This window comes from Anser cygnoides, chromosome 2, assembly GCF_040182565.1.
Source record: "Anser cygnoides isolate HZ-2024a breed goose chromosome 2, Taihu_goose_T2T_genome, whole genome shotgun sequence".
NCBI lineage: Eukaryota > Metazoa > Chordata > Aves > Anseriformes > Anatidae > Anser > Anser cygnoides.
The window spans coordinates 163,339,978-163,354,870 of NC_089874.1; the positions used below are offsets into that span (position 1 = coordinate 163,339,978).

The 14,893-nt window shown below is 73.9% G+C and overlaps 3 protein-coding genes across 7 annotated transcripts in view; 2 read left to right on the plus strand and 1 right to left on the minus strand.

The window, feature by feature from the left end:
* Positions 1-401: 401 nt before the first annotated feature.
* Positions 402-5,338, minus strand: GRINA (glutamate ionotropic receptor NMDA type subunit associated protein 1). The gene is made up of 7 exons (XM_066990903.1): positions 5,256-5,338; positions 3,046-3,380; positions 2,471-2,583; positions 2,187-2,387; positions 1,641-1,769; positions 1,332-1,475; positions 402-1,152 (listed from the first exon to the last, which is right to left on the minus strand). The coding sequence occupies exons 2-7, from the start codon at positions 3,344-3,346 to the stop codon at positions 1,003-1,005; spliced, it is 1,038 nt and encodes a 345-aa protein (XP_066847004.1). The 5' UTR covers positions 3,347-3,380; positions 5,256-5,338; the 3' UTR covers positions 402-1,002.
* Positions 5,339-5,476: 138 nt separating this feature from the next.
* PARP10 (poly(ADP-ribose) polymerase family member 10) lies at positions 5,477-10,657 on the plus strand. The gene is made up of 10 exons (XM_066990904.1): positions 5,477-5,818; positions 6,430-6,669; positions 6,883-7,110; positions 7,255-8,009; positions 8,083-8,295; positions 8,405-8,525; positions 8,604-9,596; positions 9,675-9,808; positions 9,915-10,089; positions 10,193-10,657. The coding sequence occupies exons 1-10, from the start codon at positions 5,659-5,661 to the stop codon at positions 10,495-10,497; spliced, it is 3,324 nt and encodes a 1,107-aa protein (XP_066847005.1). The 5' UTR covers positions 5,477-5,658; the 3' UTR covers positions 10,498-10,657.
* A 2,767-nt stretch (positions 10,658-13,424) lies between these two features.
* Positions 13,425-14,893, plus strand: part of PLEC (plectin) — a 56,974-nt gene continuing 55,505 nt past the window's right edge. For all 5 annotated transcript variants that reach the window (XM_066990905.1, XM_066990907.1, XM_066990906.1 and 2 more), the window contains exons 1-3: positions 13,425-13,566; positions 14,247-14,287; positions 14,718-14,828. In XM_066990905.1, coding sequence (XP_066847006.1) covers positions 13,440-13,566; positions 14,247-14,287; positions 14,718-14,828 — 279 coding nt within the window. In that variant the 5' untranslated portion in view covers positions 13,425-13,439. The remainder of the gene's footprint in view (positions 13,567-14,246; positions 14,288-14,717; positions 14,829-14,893) is intronic.

Sequence of the window (14,893 nt, forward strand, 5' to 3'; positions counted from 1 at the left end):
GGGGGGACACCCTGAGACCCCCGCCCCAAACACGGCTGTGCCCACCCTCGCCCCCATGCCGCCCTGGCTGGGGAACGAGCCAGGGGCTAAGGGTGAGGAGGGGTCTCCTCCTCCCACCTCGGGGGGGGCTCAGCCTCAGCCTCTGGCTCCAAGGCTCTCCACCACGGTGACATCCGGAGCCCACGCACGGCTGGGGGCCCAGAGAGCCCCCCAGGGCCGGGCAAGCCCCCAGCACTCGTGGGGCGTGTGTGGGCAGCAGCGTGGGGAGGGGGCAGCAGCGTGGGGAGGGGGCAGCAGCGTGGGGAGGGGGCAGCAGCGTGGGAGGGAGGAGCTGGGGGCCCGGGCTGCACCCCAGAGTGCAGATGGGTCGGGGGGGTCAGAAAAGGAACAACGACACCGGAGAGGTGAACTAAACAGTTTTATTAACGGCAGAACCGGAGCCACAGAACGGGGTGAGGACGGAGCCTCTGGCCGCGCGCGGAAGGGGCTGGGGGTGCCGGAGGTGGTGGGGGCCCCGCAGGGACGCTCCGGCAGCAAGCGGCGCCTGGCCCGGCGGGACCCTGCTCGCAGCCCTGCCTGAGCCGGGGGTGTGGGAGCTCCCCCCGGGCCTGCACGGCCGTGGGGAGGGGCAGGGGGCGAGGGCAGAGCACGCGTGCGGGGAGGAAGGACGGACGGGGCGAGCTCCACCGCGGGCTGGGCGAGAAAGTGCTTCCAATCGTCATTCAGCGCGAGGGGGGGGCGCCTTATTCACAGCGTGGGAGGAAGCGGGGGCTGAGGGGGGGACGGCGCGCCCGGCACGGGGCCCAGGCTGCCACCCGCGGTGCCGGGCACCCTGCGCCCCCCCGGCAGCTCCTGGCCGCGGGCAGGGAGGTGGCAGGGGGCAGAGAGACTCGAAGAGGAGAACGGACAAGGGGGGGCGATGAGAACACCGAAGGGAACGTGCTGGGGCGAGGGGAGGGCGCCGCGCACCGCAGGGCACGGCTACCTGCGGCGCTGGGGACGCTACTCCTTGGCCCTGCCGATGATGGCCAGGATGTAGAGGAAGATGTTGATAATGTCTGTGTAGAGGTTGAGGGCGGCGAAGATGTACTCCTCGGGGCTGAGCGCCAGCTGCTTGTTGCCCAGGATCATCTGCGTGTCCACCGCCAGGAACTGCGAGAGACGGGCAGGCACGGGGTGGAGGCAGCGCCCCACGAGGGGGCCACCCCCTCGCTGCCACGGGGATCCTGCCGACGGCTCGGCCCCCAGGGAATGGCCGCTTCGAACCCTCTTTTTGGCGCCCCCGCTCCCAGGGAGGCTGTGGGCTCCCTCCCCAGCACGCCAGCACTTACACAGGTGAAGAGCAGGGCCCCCAGGGAAGCGTAGATGATGTCCATGATGCGGTTCCGGATGAAGATGCAGAGGATCGAGAAGAGGATGAGCACGACGAGGCAGATGATGAGCACGCCCCGGCAGGAGGTGAAGTCGTACTTGGTCTGCGGGACAGCGCGGGGTCAGCCGGCCGCACGGGGGGAGGAGAGCAGGGGGTCCCCGAGTCTCCTCTGCCCCGAGCCCACCCGGCCCGGCACGGCCCCCCCAGCACGGCCCCAGCCCCACAGGGAGCCGGGGGCCGCCCGCCCGCCGCCACCCCCAGTGCGCACCTGCAGGGAGAAGATGACGACCGTGAAGCAGACGACGACCGTGATGCCCACGGCCATGATGACAGCGTCAGTGTTGTAGAAGCTGGCGATCATCCCCACCATGTAGGACAGGCTGACGGTCAGGATGGACTGGGGGGGGGACAAACAGCGCATCAGCCGGGCCCAGCCAGCCCCGCCTGCCCCCCGCCACGCGCTCTGGTTGCTCATCCCCCTGAGAAGGTGCTGCATGCACTGGGCTCTGCTGCGTTGGGACAGACAGACCCCCCCACTGCCCAGACCACGCCGGATGAGCCCCACTCCAGGACGGTCTGTTCCCCGCAGCAGGCAGGCTGCAGGGCCCCGCGCTTTCCCAGGATGTTGGGGAAGCCTCGAGGCACCAGCGAGCTGCTCCCTGCCCCACGAGCTCCTCTCTCTGAGCCCCACAAGCTGCTCTCAGCCCCATGGGCTCCTCTCTCTCAGCCCCACGAGCTGCTCTCAGCCCCACGGGCTCCTCTCAGCCCCATGCTTCACGAGCCGTGGGGCCAGGCAGGGCGGGCAGGCGCTCACCAGTGCGACCAGGTTCCAGGGGTGCTTGCGGCGGAAGTCCCCGCAGCAGCTGAGCACGATGAGCGAGATGAAGAAGACGGCGTAGGAGATGTAGTAGGTCCAGACATTGCGCTGCACGAAGCCCTTCACGCCCTTCACGAAGGTGAACACCGCCACGAAGGCGAAGGTGACGGTGAGCTGCAGGGTGAGCACCAGGAACACCTGCGGGAACGGCACGGGTCACCACGGCACGCCCGAGCCCCGGCCCCGCCGGCAGCGCTGGGCGCCGGCCCCCGCGCCCCCACCTTGCGGATGAAGGCCTGCCGGATGCTCTTGTCGTCCCAGTGCGCCGAGGGGAAGTCCTGGTTGTCGTAGTAGGAGGGCGGCCCGTCCTCGTGGTAGGTGCTGTGCAGCGGGGCTGCGGGGAGGGGGCGGGCGGTGAGCGAGGGGCGCGGGGCCCGCAGCGGCGCCAGCCCCCGGGGGCGGCCGCCCACCCACCCGGACGCCCGGTCCCCATGGCACGCGGTGCGGCCGCGCGGCGCCTGGCGGCGGTGGGGGAGAGAAGAGGGGTGGCGGGGCTGGGGGGGCGAGCTCTGCTCCCCCCACGGCCGGCCAAAGCCCCCACGGCCGGCCAAAGGGGGGATCCCTCCTCTCCTGGGGCGCTGGGAGTGCCCCCACACCGCTGTGCCCCCCGCCATGGCCGGGGGGGACTGAGTACACTCCCCCCATAGCTGGCCAAAGGGGGGCCCCTCCTCTCCTGGGGCGCTGGGGGTCCCGGCCCTGCTGTGCCCCCCCCTCCCAGAGCCCGGGTGCCATCTTCCCGTGCCCACCCCCTGCCCGGGGGGCTCGGCGCCCCCCCCGCCCCGCGCCCCCCACTTACAGTCCTGGTCCCCGGGCACCATGGGCTGCGGCTGGGCGTATGGCGGCTGGGCGTAGGGGCCCTGCGGGTAGGGCCCTGCGGGGGGGTACGGCCCGGCGGGGTACGGGGCGGGCGGGTAGGGCCCGGCGGGGTACGGCCCCGGCCCCGGCGCGAAGCCGGGCTGCCCGTAGGGCGCGGGGGCGAACGGGGGCGGCGGGTAGGGCCCGGCGGGGTACGGCGGCTGCCCGTAGGGCGCGGGGGCCGGGGGCTGCGGGCCCGGGAAGCCGTCGGCCGTCACCAGGAAGCTCTTCTCGTGGGACATCTTCGCCCGGCTGGGGCTCGGGGCCGCCGCTGCGCTGCGGGGGGGAGAACGGGGGGCAGAGCCCCGGTGAGGCCCGGCGGACATCGCCCGGGGCAGCCCCGGCCCCGCCGCACAAGATGGCGGCCCGGCGGCGGGGACGTTGCCATGGCGACGCAGCTCCCCCCCCCCCCCCCCCCCCCCCCCCCCCGGCCCGGCCCCGGTGAGGCCGCCGCCGCCGCCGGCCCCCCCCCCCGCCATGGTCCGGGTCCGGCCCCCGCCGCCCGCGGGCACCGCGCGGCCCGGCTCAGGCCTGGCTCCGACCCGCGCCTGCGCCACCCCCGCAGGGCCTGGGACGTCCGCGGCTGCGGCCTGCCTCGGGGTCTGCACGGCCCCACAGCGCCCAACACGGCCCCACACGGCCCCATGGCGCCCAACACGGCCCCACACACAGCCCCATAGCACCCAACACGGCCCCACAGTGCCCCACAGCCCCCCACACAGCCCCATAGCGCCCAACATGGCCCCATAGTGCCACACAGCCCCCCACACAGCCCCTCACACGGCCCCATAGCACCCCACAGCCCCACACAGCCCCACATATGGCCCCATAGCACCCAACATGCCCCCATAGCGCCCCACAGCCCCACGCACAGCCCCACATATGGCCCCATAGCGCCCAACACGCCCCCATAGCGCCCCACAAACCCCCACACAACCCCCCACACGGCCCCACAGCGCCCAGCACAGCCCCACAGCACCCCACACACAGCTCCACACAGCCCCACACACAGCCCCATAGCACCCCACACACAGCCCCACAGCGGGCTGAACTGGCCCCCCACACCGCCCCCCGCACTGCCCCACAGCAAGGCCACGCTGACGCCCCACACCGCCCCCCGCACAGCCCCACACAGCCCCATAGCCGTGCCCCAGCAGCACCCCACATCACACCCCACAGAGCCCCACGGCACGGCCCCACACAGCCCCACGGCACGGCTGCACTAGCACCCCACACAGCCCCACAGCAATGCCCCACACCACCCCCTACGGAGCCCACAGGGGCACCCCGTATTACCCCCCACGCAGCCCCACAGCACAGCTCTGCCCCACGGGGCAGAGAGCGAGACCCACACCCGGGCCAGGACGGGGAAAACCCTGCTGGGTTCCGGGAAGGGGAAGCGTCCCCAGCGTCCCCTGCTATAGGGCTGCGTCCCGCACCCTGGCAGGCTGCCCACGCTGCTGGGGACAGCCGGGAGCCCTGCTGCGGGGACAAGGAGCAGAAAGCACGGGGGGGTGCGGTGCGGGGGTGTCACGTCACGGGGGTGGCGTGTCACGGGGGGCATGTCACGGGGGGCATGTCACGGGGGGGATGTCACGGGGGGTGGCATGTTACGGGGGGTGGCATGTTACGGGGGGCATGTCATGGGGGGCATGTTACGGGGGGGATGTCACGGGGGGTGGCATGTTACGGGGGGTGGCATGTTACGGGGGGCATGTCATGGGGGGCATGTCACGGGGGGGTAGCATGTCCCGGGGGGGGTGGCATGTCCCGGGGGGGGGGGACATGTCACGGGGGTGTCACGCAGCCCGGCCATAAGCCGCTTTGCCCTAACGCCCGTAATTCCCCGCCGCGGCCTATTTACGGCCCGGCCGCTGCTAATCCCGGGGGCTGCGGGGGCCCGGGGGCTGCGGGGCCGGGCGGGACCCTGCGGGCCGGGGCTCTCCGGTGCCGCAGCGCCGGGGGGGGGCCGCGCCGCCGCAGCGCCGCCGCAGCGGGGCCGGGCCGGGCCGTGCCGGGCTCTGCGCCCCCCGCCCGGGGCCGCGGACACGCGTGGGGGCCCCCGCCCGCCCCCCGCCCGGCGCCCTGCCCGCCCCCAGCCCCCGGCCCCGGGCCGGGGTGCGCGCCCCCGCCGCGCGCGCCCCCGCTCACCGCGCCGTGCAGGCAGCGCCGCTCCGCTCCGCGCCGCGCCGGGAGGGGCGGGGCCTGGCAGGGGGCGGGGCCCGGCAGGGGGCGGGGCCTGGCAGGGGGCGGGGCCTGGCAGGGGGCGGGGCCCGGCAGGGGGCGGGGCCGTGGGCGGGGCCCGGGCGCTGCCCCGCCCCCGCCCCGTCCCGTTTCGGTTTCGGTTCCGTGCTGGGGCGGGGCCGGGCCCGGAGCGGTGCGCGGGGGGCGGGGGGAGTAGGGGGGCACAGGGGGTGCGGGGGGGTCCCTGGGCCGGGGTCCCCCGGAGCTGTGCCGCCGCGGGTCGGGGGGGGCCGTGCGGGGGGCGCACGGGGTGGGGGTGTCGGGGCTCCCCGGGCTGAGCGCCCCCCCCCCCGAAGGAGGCTCGTGCGGGATGGCGGAGGGGGTGCTGGAGGTGGGGGGCGCCCCCCCCGACGCCGAGGAGGACCTCCTCGTCCTCTACTTCGAGAGCCGGCGGCGCTCGGGGGGGGGCCCCGTGCGGAGCTGCCAGCGCCTGGGGCCGCTCTTCCTGCTCACCTTCGAGAGCCCCCAAGGTGAGAGGGTCGGGGCCGGGCTGCTGCTGGGAGGACCTGGTCCAAACTGGGAGCACTGGGCTGGGCTGTGGGGGGACCTGTTCCAAACTGGGAGCACTGGGTTGGGGTTTGTGGGGGCCTGTTCCAAACTGGGAGCACTGGGTTGGGGTGTGAGGGGGCCCTGGTCCAAACTGGGGGCACTGAGCTGGGCATTGGAGGACTTGGTCCAAACTGGGAGCACTGGGCTGAGGCGTGAGGGGGCCCTGGTCCAAACTGGGAGCACTGGGTTGGGGTTTGTGGGGGCCTGGTCCAAACTGGGAGCACTGGGTTGGGGTTTGGGGGGGCCTGGTCCAAACTGGGAGCACTGGGTTGGGTTTGGGGGGACCTGGTCCAAATTGGGAGCAGTGGGTTGGGGTGCAGGGGGCCCTGGTCCAAACTGGGAGCACTGGGCTGGGCATTGGGGGCCCTGGTCCAAACTGGGAGTGCTGGGTTGGGGTGTGAGGGGGGCCTGGTCCAAACTGGGAGCACTGATGAGCTGCACCACCAGCCCGAGGTCGGGGCTGTGTGGCGTGGGGCAGGGTGCGGGGCGTGGGTGCTGCCCCCAGCCCCCCAGTGACGCTCGCCCCCCCCAGACGCCCAGGGCGTCCTGGCCCGGGCCCCCCACCGGCTGCAGGGCGCGGAGCTGCGGGTGCGCCCGGCCCCCCCCTGGGACCCAGCCGGGCTCCTGCTGCGGGGCGTCAGCCCCCAGACCCCCCCCGAGCTGCTGGAGCTCTACGTGGAGCGCGTGCTGGAGCGGCCCCCCGGCGCCTACAGCCTGCACCGCACCGGGGACTGGGCGCTGCTGCGGCTGCACGAGCCGCTCGACGACGACGGTGAGGGCACCGCGACGGCGGTTTGGGGGCGCTGTGGCCGTGCGGGGCTGGCTGCCCCCTCTCCCTGCCCGGCGCCGTGGTGCTGGGGGTGCCGCAGCCCCTGATGCCAGTGGCGGGTGACTGGGAGCACTGGTGGGCGCTGGGAGGGCTGGGCGGGGAGGTGCCGGTGCATGCCCCAGTGCAGCCCCGGCGTCACCGCCGCCTCCCCGGCAGCGCTGGCGGCGGTGGAGGAGCGGGTGCGGTGCCGCGGGCTGGAGGGGGCCGCGCTGGCCGTGCAGCGGCTGCCGCAGACCGACAGCGTGCGGGTGCGGGCGCCGGGGCTGCACCGGGACCTGCTGGAGCTCTACTTCGAGAACCGGCGCAGCGGCGGCGGCCGCGTGCGCGCTGTGCGGGTGCTGCCGGGGGGCCAAGTGGCCATCGTCTCCTTCCAAGAGCCCGCAGGTGAGTGGCTGCGTGCCGGCATGGCCTGGGGGGGCCCCGCTTTCCGCTTTGCCCCCTCCTGCAGCTTATCCTGGTTGTCCCATCCCTGTCCCCGCAGCGGGGGCGCGCACGGCCCCCAGCTGCACCATGTCTCTCTCCCGGCAGTGGCGGCACGTGTGCTGCAGCAGCCACACCAGCTGCAGGGCAGCGAGCTGGCCATCTCGCCCTACTATGAGTTCCTGGAGCCGGCGGAGGAGCTGGACCCCATGGACGCTGAGCCGCCTGCTCCCGGCCATGAGGAGAGCAGCCCAGAGCCGGCGGAGCTCCCGCCGGAGCCGAGCCCGGCACCCTCAGCAGCCGAGTCTGAGCCACGGCTGCAGACGGTGACGGAGGCGATGGCGCAGGAGCGCCTGGCACTGCCGGCCCCGACGCTGCTCTTCCTGCGCCGCGAGGACGTCCGCGCGCACCTGGGGCAGCTCCTGGCCGCCTGCGCCGCACCGGCCGGCTATGCCGTGGCGGAGGACGAGGTGGTGGTGACGGCGCGGAGCCCTGCGGCCGCCCGCGACGCTGCCCGCCTGCTGCAGGACGCCCTCAGCCCCTTCACCGTGGAGCTGTCGGCGCGCGAGGCGCTGGCGCTGTGCTCGCCGCGCTGGCACCAGCTGCGCGAGCGGCTGCGGTGCTGCGAGATGCAGCTGGCCCCCGGCACCCGGCGGCTGCAGGGCCTGGCGCTGCGCGGCACGGAGCAGGAGAACCGGCAGCAGCTGCGTGACTTCCTGCGGGACGCGGCGCCCGACGAGACGCTGGTGTCGATGGAGCGGGGCGCGCTGCGCTACCTGCAGCGGCACTACCAGGACCTGCTGGCCAGCATCCCCGAGGTCTCCATGCTGCCGCTGGAAGGCGACGACGTCTCCGGCTTCAGGGTGAGCGTGGGGCCGGCGGGGGGCCGGGGGGTGCTGCCGCGGGCAGGGCTGACCCCGCGGTGCCGTCCCGCAGGTGAGTGGGGAGGCCGGGCGGTGCCAGGCCGCTGCCGAGTTCCTGCAGAGCCTCCTGGGCACCGTCAGCTCGCAGACGGTGACGCTGCACTACCCTGGCGTCGCCCGCTTCCTGCTGGACGAGGGTGGGCAGAGCATCCTGCGCCAGCTGGAGAGCCGCTTCCAGTGCGTCCTCGAGCTGGGCGACGTCCAGTGGAGCCCCCCGGACCCCCAGGTACAGCCGGTGCTGGCTCTGCTGCCGCCCGGGGAGGCCGGGAGGAGGGTGCCAGCGGCACCGGCTCTGTGCTGCCTGCGTGTGCAGCGCCTCCCGTCCGTCCCCACAGCTGGAGCTGGCGGAGCTGCTCCCCCCGAGCTGCCGCCGGCAGCCGCTGCCCACCACGCTCGGCGCCAAGCACCCGGAGTTGCCCGACGGCGCTGTGGGAGACAGCGTGCCCCCCGACATCGGTGAGCGGGGTGCAGGGGGGTGCTGGGGGCGTGGTGACCCCCGGGTCAGGTCTGGCTGACGCCGACTTCTCCTCGCAGAGGAGATCAAGGCGCTGCTGGCAGCACTGCGCACCGACGGCGCCCACGAGGATGGGGAGGGCAGAGGCTCCCCCCTGCCCGCCCTGCATGAGGCAGCTCTGGAGCAGCTCGAGGGCGGCTTTGGCAAAGAGTGGGACCCCAGCGATGTGCTCAAGCCCCTTGGCAAGGATCAGGAGCTCTGGGAGATGTCTGACAGCTATGGCACCGAGGACATGCTCCTGGGCGAGCTGGAGGGCCAGGCAGAGGAAGAGGAGGCGCAGATGCTGCTGGCCATCCAGCGGTCCTTGGACAGCACGTGGAACAAGGATGAGGAGCTGGAGCGCGCCACCGCGCTGTCCCTGCACTCCTTCCAGGAGGAGCAGCGGGCTGGCCCCGGCCCCGCCTCGGAAGAGGAGGATGCTGGCCTCCTGGCCGCGCTGGAGGCCTCGCTGGAGGAGGCCCTGCCGGCAGCCGACACGGCGCGGGTGACGCTGTACGCCTCCTTTGAGCAGGACGTGAGCGCGCTGCCCCGGCAGCTGGAGCAGGCTCTGGAGGCTCGGCTGCGCACGGAGCAGGTGGAGAGCGCGGGGCTGCGGGCGCTGCCGGCCGGCTGCCGCCGCTGCCTGGCCCTGCTGCAGCGCCGGCACGCCGTGCGCCTCTGCCTGCGTGACTCCACGGCCACGCTGCGCGGCTTCGCCGGCTACACCGCCGCTGCCGCCCGCGACCTCGCCGTCCTGCTGCAGCGGCTGAGGCCGGCAGAGCGCGGCCCCCCCGGGGCGGCGGCGCGCTGGGTGCGCTGGGATCCCACGGGCACGGCCGTGCCCTACGAGCCCGCCACCGCCGCGCTGCTGGAGGCGGCTTGGCAGCGCCGCGAGAGGCATCTGGACGTGCTGCTGGACGGGCGGCCCGTCATCGTCGACCTGGAGCAGATGGAGGAGTACGACATCAGCACTGCCTCTGCCCTGCCCATCTCGCGCAGCGAGCCCCCCAGCGAGAGCGCCTGGCACCTGCTCGGTGCGTGCCGCGGAAGGACGGGGGTCCCGCACCGCCAGGGGCTGCCCCCCCCTCACCGGTGCCGCGTCTGTTCCGCAGGGCCGGAGGCGTCGGGGCTGGACGAGGAGGTGAGGCTGATGCCGCTGGCCGAGGACTCGGAGGAGTTCGGGGACACCGTGCAGCTCTTCTACGCCACCCTGGAGGAGCTGTACAACAAGATCCACATCGTGAAGGTGGGGTCCCCGCGGGGTGGCGCGGGGCTGGGGTCCGGAGCAGGGTCCTGGTGGGGGTCCCGGGGGGTTGGAGCCACAGGGCCTGAACGCTGCGCGCTGTCGGCAGGTGGAGAGGCTGATCCACCCGCTGCTCTACAAGCAGTACCAGCTGAAGAAGGCCAGCATGGAGAAGGCGTGCCAGAGCCGGGCCGTGGAGCGGGTCCTCTTCCACGGCACCACGGAGCAGTCCAGCCGCGAGATCTGCCTGCACGGCTTCAACCGCAGCTTCTGCGGCAAGAACGGTGAGCACGGGGTGGGGGGGAGGACCGCGGGCGCAGCACCGTGCGCTGGTGTCGGGCGCCGGCCCCGTGCCCCCGGCGGCGCCGGCTGACCCCTCTGCCGCAGCTGCTCTCTACGGGCTCGGCGTGTACTTCGCGGCCAAGGCGGCCGTGTCGGCGCAGGAGCAGTACTCGCCCTGCGGCACGGACGGCAACAAGTACATCTTCGTGGCCAAGGCGCTGACGGGGGACTACACGCTGGGCAGCCGGGACATGCGGGCACCTCCGCTGCGCGAGGCGGCGGGCGCCCCGCGGCGCTACGACAGCGTCGTGGACAACCTGTCCGAGCCCAGCATCTTCGTCATCTTCAACGACACGCAGGCCTACCCCCAGTACCTCATCACCTGCCGCCGCTCCAAGCTGGGGGCCTGAGCCCGGCGGCCCCCCGGGACTGGCTGCGGGGGGGTCCCAGGGGGGGTCGGGGACGTGGGGATGGCCCCGGGCTGGCCTCAGGGGGCAGGGACGGATGCGGGGCGCGGGGACGCGGGTGCAGCGCGTACAGGATTTGGAATAAAGACCGGACGGCTCCTTGTGCGCTGAGAGTGGGGGGGCCGAGGGGGTTGGGGGGCTCACCCGGCCCCTTGGGGGTGTGGGGCTGGCAGGAACCTGGGGGGCCCTGCTGGGGTGGGGGGCGACCGGGGGGTCCCCCCTCACCTGTCTGCATCTGTGGGTTGGGGGGGGCGGAGGTGCCACCCCTAGGGTGGGCTCCGTGGGGGGGCCGGGGGCCCGAGCCCGTGGGGATGGAGCTGGGTGGCCCCGGGCCCTGGTGCCACCCGTGGCGCTGGTGCCGCGCGAGGCCACACGGTGGCAGCAGCCGCGAGGGGACGGCCCCGCGCGTGGGCATGGGGGGGGCGTCCCGGGGCTCGGCCCCCCCCGGTGCCAGGGACCGGGCGGGGGCGCGGGGCGGGGGGGGGCGGGCCCCGGGGCCCCGGGGGGGCCGGGGCCGGGCGGCGCCGCTCGGCGTTTCGCAACCCGGGGGATTTCGGCAGGGTTTTCCGGGGCTTGGCACCGGCAGCTCCGGGGCATCCGGGCTGGGCTGGCCCCGGCCCCGCTCCCCCCTCGCGTGGGGCCCGTGGGGGCCGCGGGCGGATCCGGAGCGGCGGCGCTGCTCGGCCCCGGCACAGCGCCCCGGGGGCTGAGCGGGCAGTGCCTCCGTGCGGGGGGGTTAACCCTGCCTGCGCCCTGCCTGCGCCCTGCCTGCACCCTGAGCACCCTGAGCACCCTGCCTGCGCCCTGCCTGCGCCCTGCCTGCACCCTGAGCACCCTGAGCACCCTGCCTGCGCCCTGCCTGCACCCTGCCTGCACCCTGAGCACCCTGCCTGCGCCCTGCCTGCACCCGGCCTGTGTCCTGCCTGTGTCCTGCCTGCACCCTGAGCACCCTGCCTGCGCCCTGAGCACCCTGCCTGCACCCTGACTGTGTCCTGAGCACCCTGAGCACCCTGCCTGCGCCCTGAGCACCCTGCCTGCACCCTGCCTGCACCCTGAGCACCCTGAGCACCCTGCCTGCACCCTGCCTGCACCCTGCCTGCATCCTGCCTGCGTCCTGCCTGCACCCTGAGCACCCTGCCTGCACCCTGCCTGCACCCTGCCTGCGTCCTGCCTGCGTCCTGCCTGCACCCTGAGCACCCTGCCTGCGCCCTGCCTGCGCCCTGCCTGCACCCGGCCTGTGTCCTGCCTGTGTCCTGCCTGTGTCCTGCCTGCGCCCTGAGCACCCTGCCTGCACCCTGACTGTGTCCTGAGCACCCTGAGCACCCTGCCTGCACCCTGACTGTGTCCTGAGCACCCTGAGCACCCTGCCTGCGCCCTGCCTGCACCCGGCCTGTGTCCTGCCTGTGTCCTGCCTGTGTCCTGCCTGCGCCCTGAGCACCCTGCCTGCGCCCTGCCTGCACCCTGAGCACCCTGAGCACCCTGCCTGCACCCTGCCTGCACCCTGCCTGCATCCTGCCTGCGTCCTGCCTGCACCCTGAGCACCCTGCCTGCGCCCTGCCTGCACCCTGCCTGCACCCTGAGCACCCTGCCTGCGCCCTGCCTGCACCCTGAGCACCCTGAGCACCCTGCCTGCACCCTGCCTGCACCCTGCCTGCGTCCTGACTGTGTCCTGCCTGCACCCTGACTGTGTCCTGAGCACCCTGAGCACCCTGCCTGCACCCTGCCTGCACCCTGAGCACCCTGCCTGCACCCTGCCTGCATCTTGAGCACCCTGCCTGCACCCTGCCTGCACCCTGAGCACCCTGAGCACCCTGCCTGCACCCTGCCTGTGCCCTGCCTGTACTGCAGCTTCCTGTACTTGCCCCCCTGGCAGGGCCTCGTGGCACCCTGGGGGTCTCAGGGGGGCTCCGCTGCCCACCCCCAGCCCATTGGCAGGGTGCCTGTGGTGGGCACAGCCCCAGGCACTGGGCAGCATGGGTGTCTGCTGGTCTGCGGTGGGGACCCTTGGGGATTGGGGGTCCCTTTGGCTATGGGGCAGGGCCTTCCTCCCCCGTGCCCAGGGGGTGCCACTGAAGGGGCACCGGTCCCCAGAGGCCAGCGCCAGGGGGTCCTGGGGGGTGCTGAATCAGGGCCGGGACTGCCGGGGCCGTGGGTGCTGCTGGAGCTGGCAGGAGCTGGGCTGCGGGCATGGAGCCACTGCCTGGGGACGTATTTGTCCGGGGGGCACCCCAGAGCAGTGCCAGGGGTGGGGACATGGGGGATGTGGGGGACATGGGGGATGTAGGGGACAAAGAGGGTGCAGGGGACAGGAGCATGGGGGGGCTCCTTGCAAGACGTGAGGGATCTGGGGACATGAGCAATGTCGGGGTGCTGGGGCCATGAAGGATACAGGGGACGGGGCTGCGCATTGGAGCAGCCTGCAGACAGTGGGTGCAGGGGACACGGGGGTGGGGGTGAAAGGGGCTGTAGGGGACACAGGCAATGTAGGGGACACGGGGCCATGTGGTGCAGCTGCTGGACACGGGATACAGGGGGTCTGGGGGCCCCAGGGGATGTTGGGGGGGGGACACAGGGGGCATGGCACGGGGCAGGCAGCACAGCCAGGGGATGGCCGCACCGCACCCTCCCGGTGCCAGGATCCGGTCCCCTGCAGCCGTGCCACAAGCAGGGTGCCTGTCCCGGGGGGCATTCGGAGGTGGGGGAGCGCAGGGGCCAGGGGAGTGCCTGCAGCTGGGGGATCCCCGACGCAGCCCCCGCGAGGGTTAAGGCTCCGCGGCAGAGCTGGAGGCGTCCCCGCCGGCCGCAGTGAGTCAGCGGGGAGAGGCCGCACATCTGGATCTGTCCTGCAGCAGCCGGACGGGGCCGCGAATTCCCGGGGCTCGCGCATGGCCCCGCCGAGCCCGGGGACGCCGGGGGACCCCGTGTGGCTGCGGGCACTTTGGGTGCTGGTGTCGGTGCTGGGCCCCCTCTGCCTCTGGGCGCTCTTCGTGCTGCGGTGCCCGCGCCCCCCGGGTAGGACGCATGGGGACACGGTGACACGTGGCGGGAGGCGGCACGGGCACGATGGCCCCGCGGGGCCGCCCCCAGCCGGCCCCTGGCAGCGCGGGGCCGTGGGATTTTCCTCCCAGCTCCCTGGGGCCGGATTCCAGCTGGGGAGCGGCAGCGGGGGCGAGGGGCACGGCGGCGCCAGGGCGAGCCCCGTTCCCATTGCGCCGATCCTGCGGCAGCCCCTTCCCGTAGGAGCCCCCAGCTTTTGGCCCTCCCTGTCTCTGCAGGGTGAGCGGCACTGGGGGACTGCCGACCCCCCCCCCTCACCCCATGGGACCCCGCAGTGTGGGCAGGGGGAGGGCGGCTCCCATGCGGGGGCACCTCTGGGTTGTGCTGGGGTGAACCCACGGGGCCGTGCCCACGGCGCGTGCCGGGGACAGGCGGTGGGGCTGTCTGCTTGGGCACGGCACCGTGGGCACAACCGGCAGCGTGAACGAGAGCGTGCCCGTGCCGCCAGCGCCGGGACCTGGCACCGGCTCCTCCTGGGCACGACCCAGGGCAGGCGTCGCATCCGCACGTGGAAGCGCTGCCAGTGCCCAGCTCCGGCCGGGCAGGGCGGGTGCCGGGATCCGGGGCGGGGAGCGGCGCTGGGGCACTCCTCACGTGCCAGCACCGAGCCGCTCGCTCCCGCTTTGCTCCTGCAGGGAAGCAGTTGGGAAGCGCGACGCCGCCGGCAGCCTCGCAGGTAGGAGCCCGGCCCCGGGGTGCCAAAATGCAGCTGGGCTGGGGGCTCCACACCCCGTCCCGCGTGGGGCTGGGGGCCCCCTTCCAGCCCCGCTGTGCCCCATGGGGCCCTGCCGGCCGTGGGCCTTGAGCGGGGGGAGCCTGGTGCTGCTGGTGCCAAGCGTGAGGGACCTTTGTCCCGAGGGGCCCGCGGGGCTGAGCGCGGTGCTGAATGAGGCCCTTTGTCCGTGCTCTCGGCAAGGGAATCGCCCCCTTCTCCCCTGCCGGGTGCCGCACGTAATCACGGCCGGAGCGCCCGTGCCCTGCCTGGTGCAGGGGGAGGCCATGGGCAGGCAGCGGGACGGACGGGTGCCGTGCCGTGCCGCGCAGTGCCGTGGGTCTGTGTCCCCGTCAGCAGCGGGGGCGCACGTGCCAAGAGCTTTGCCTTGCAGCGGGGCCGCGGGAGGGGCCCGAAGCAGCGCCCGGCGCCTGCTGGGGGACAGCGGCCGGCGGGGACCAGGACGAGGACGAGGACGGGCAGCAGCCACCGGACACACACAGTGGTAGGGAGCTGGGGGGGGAGACATGGGGGTGGCCCTGGGGTCCCCTAACCCCGATGGTGCTGGCA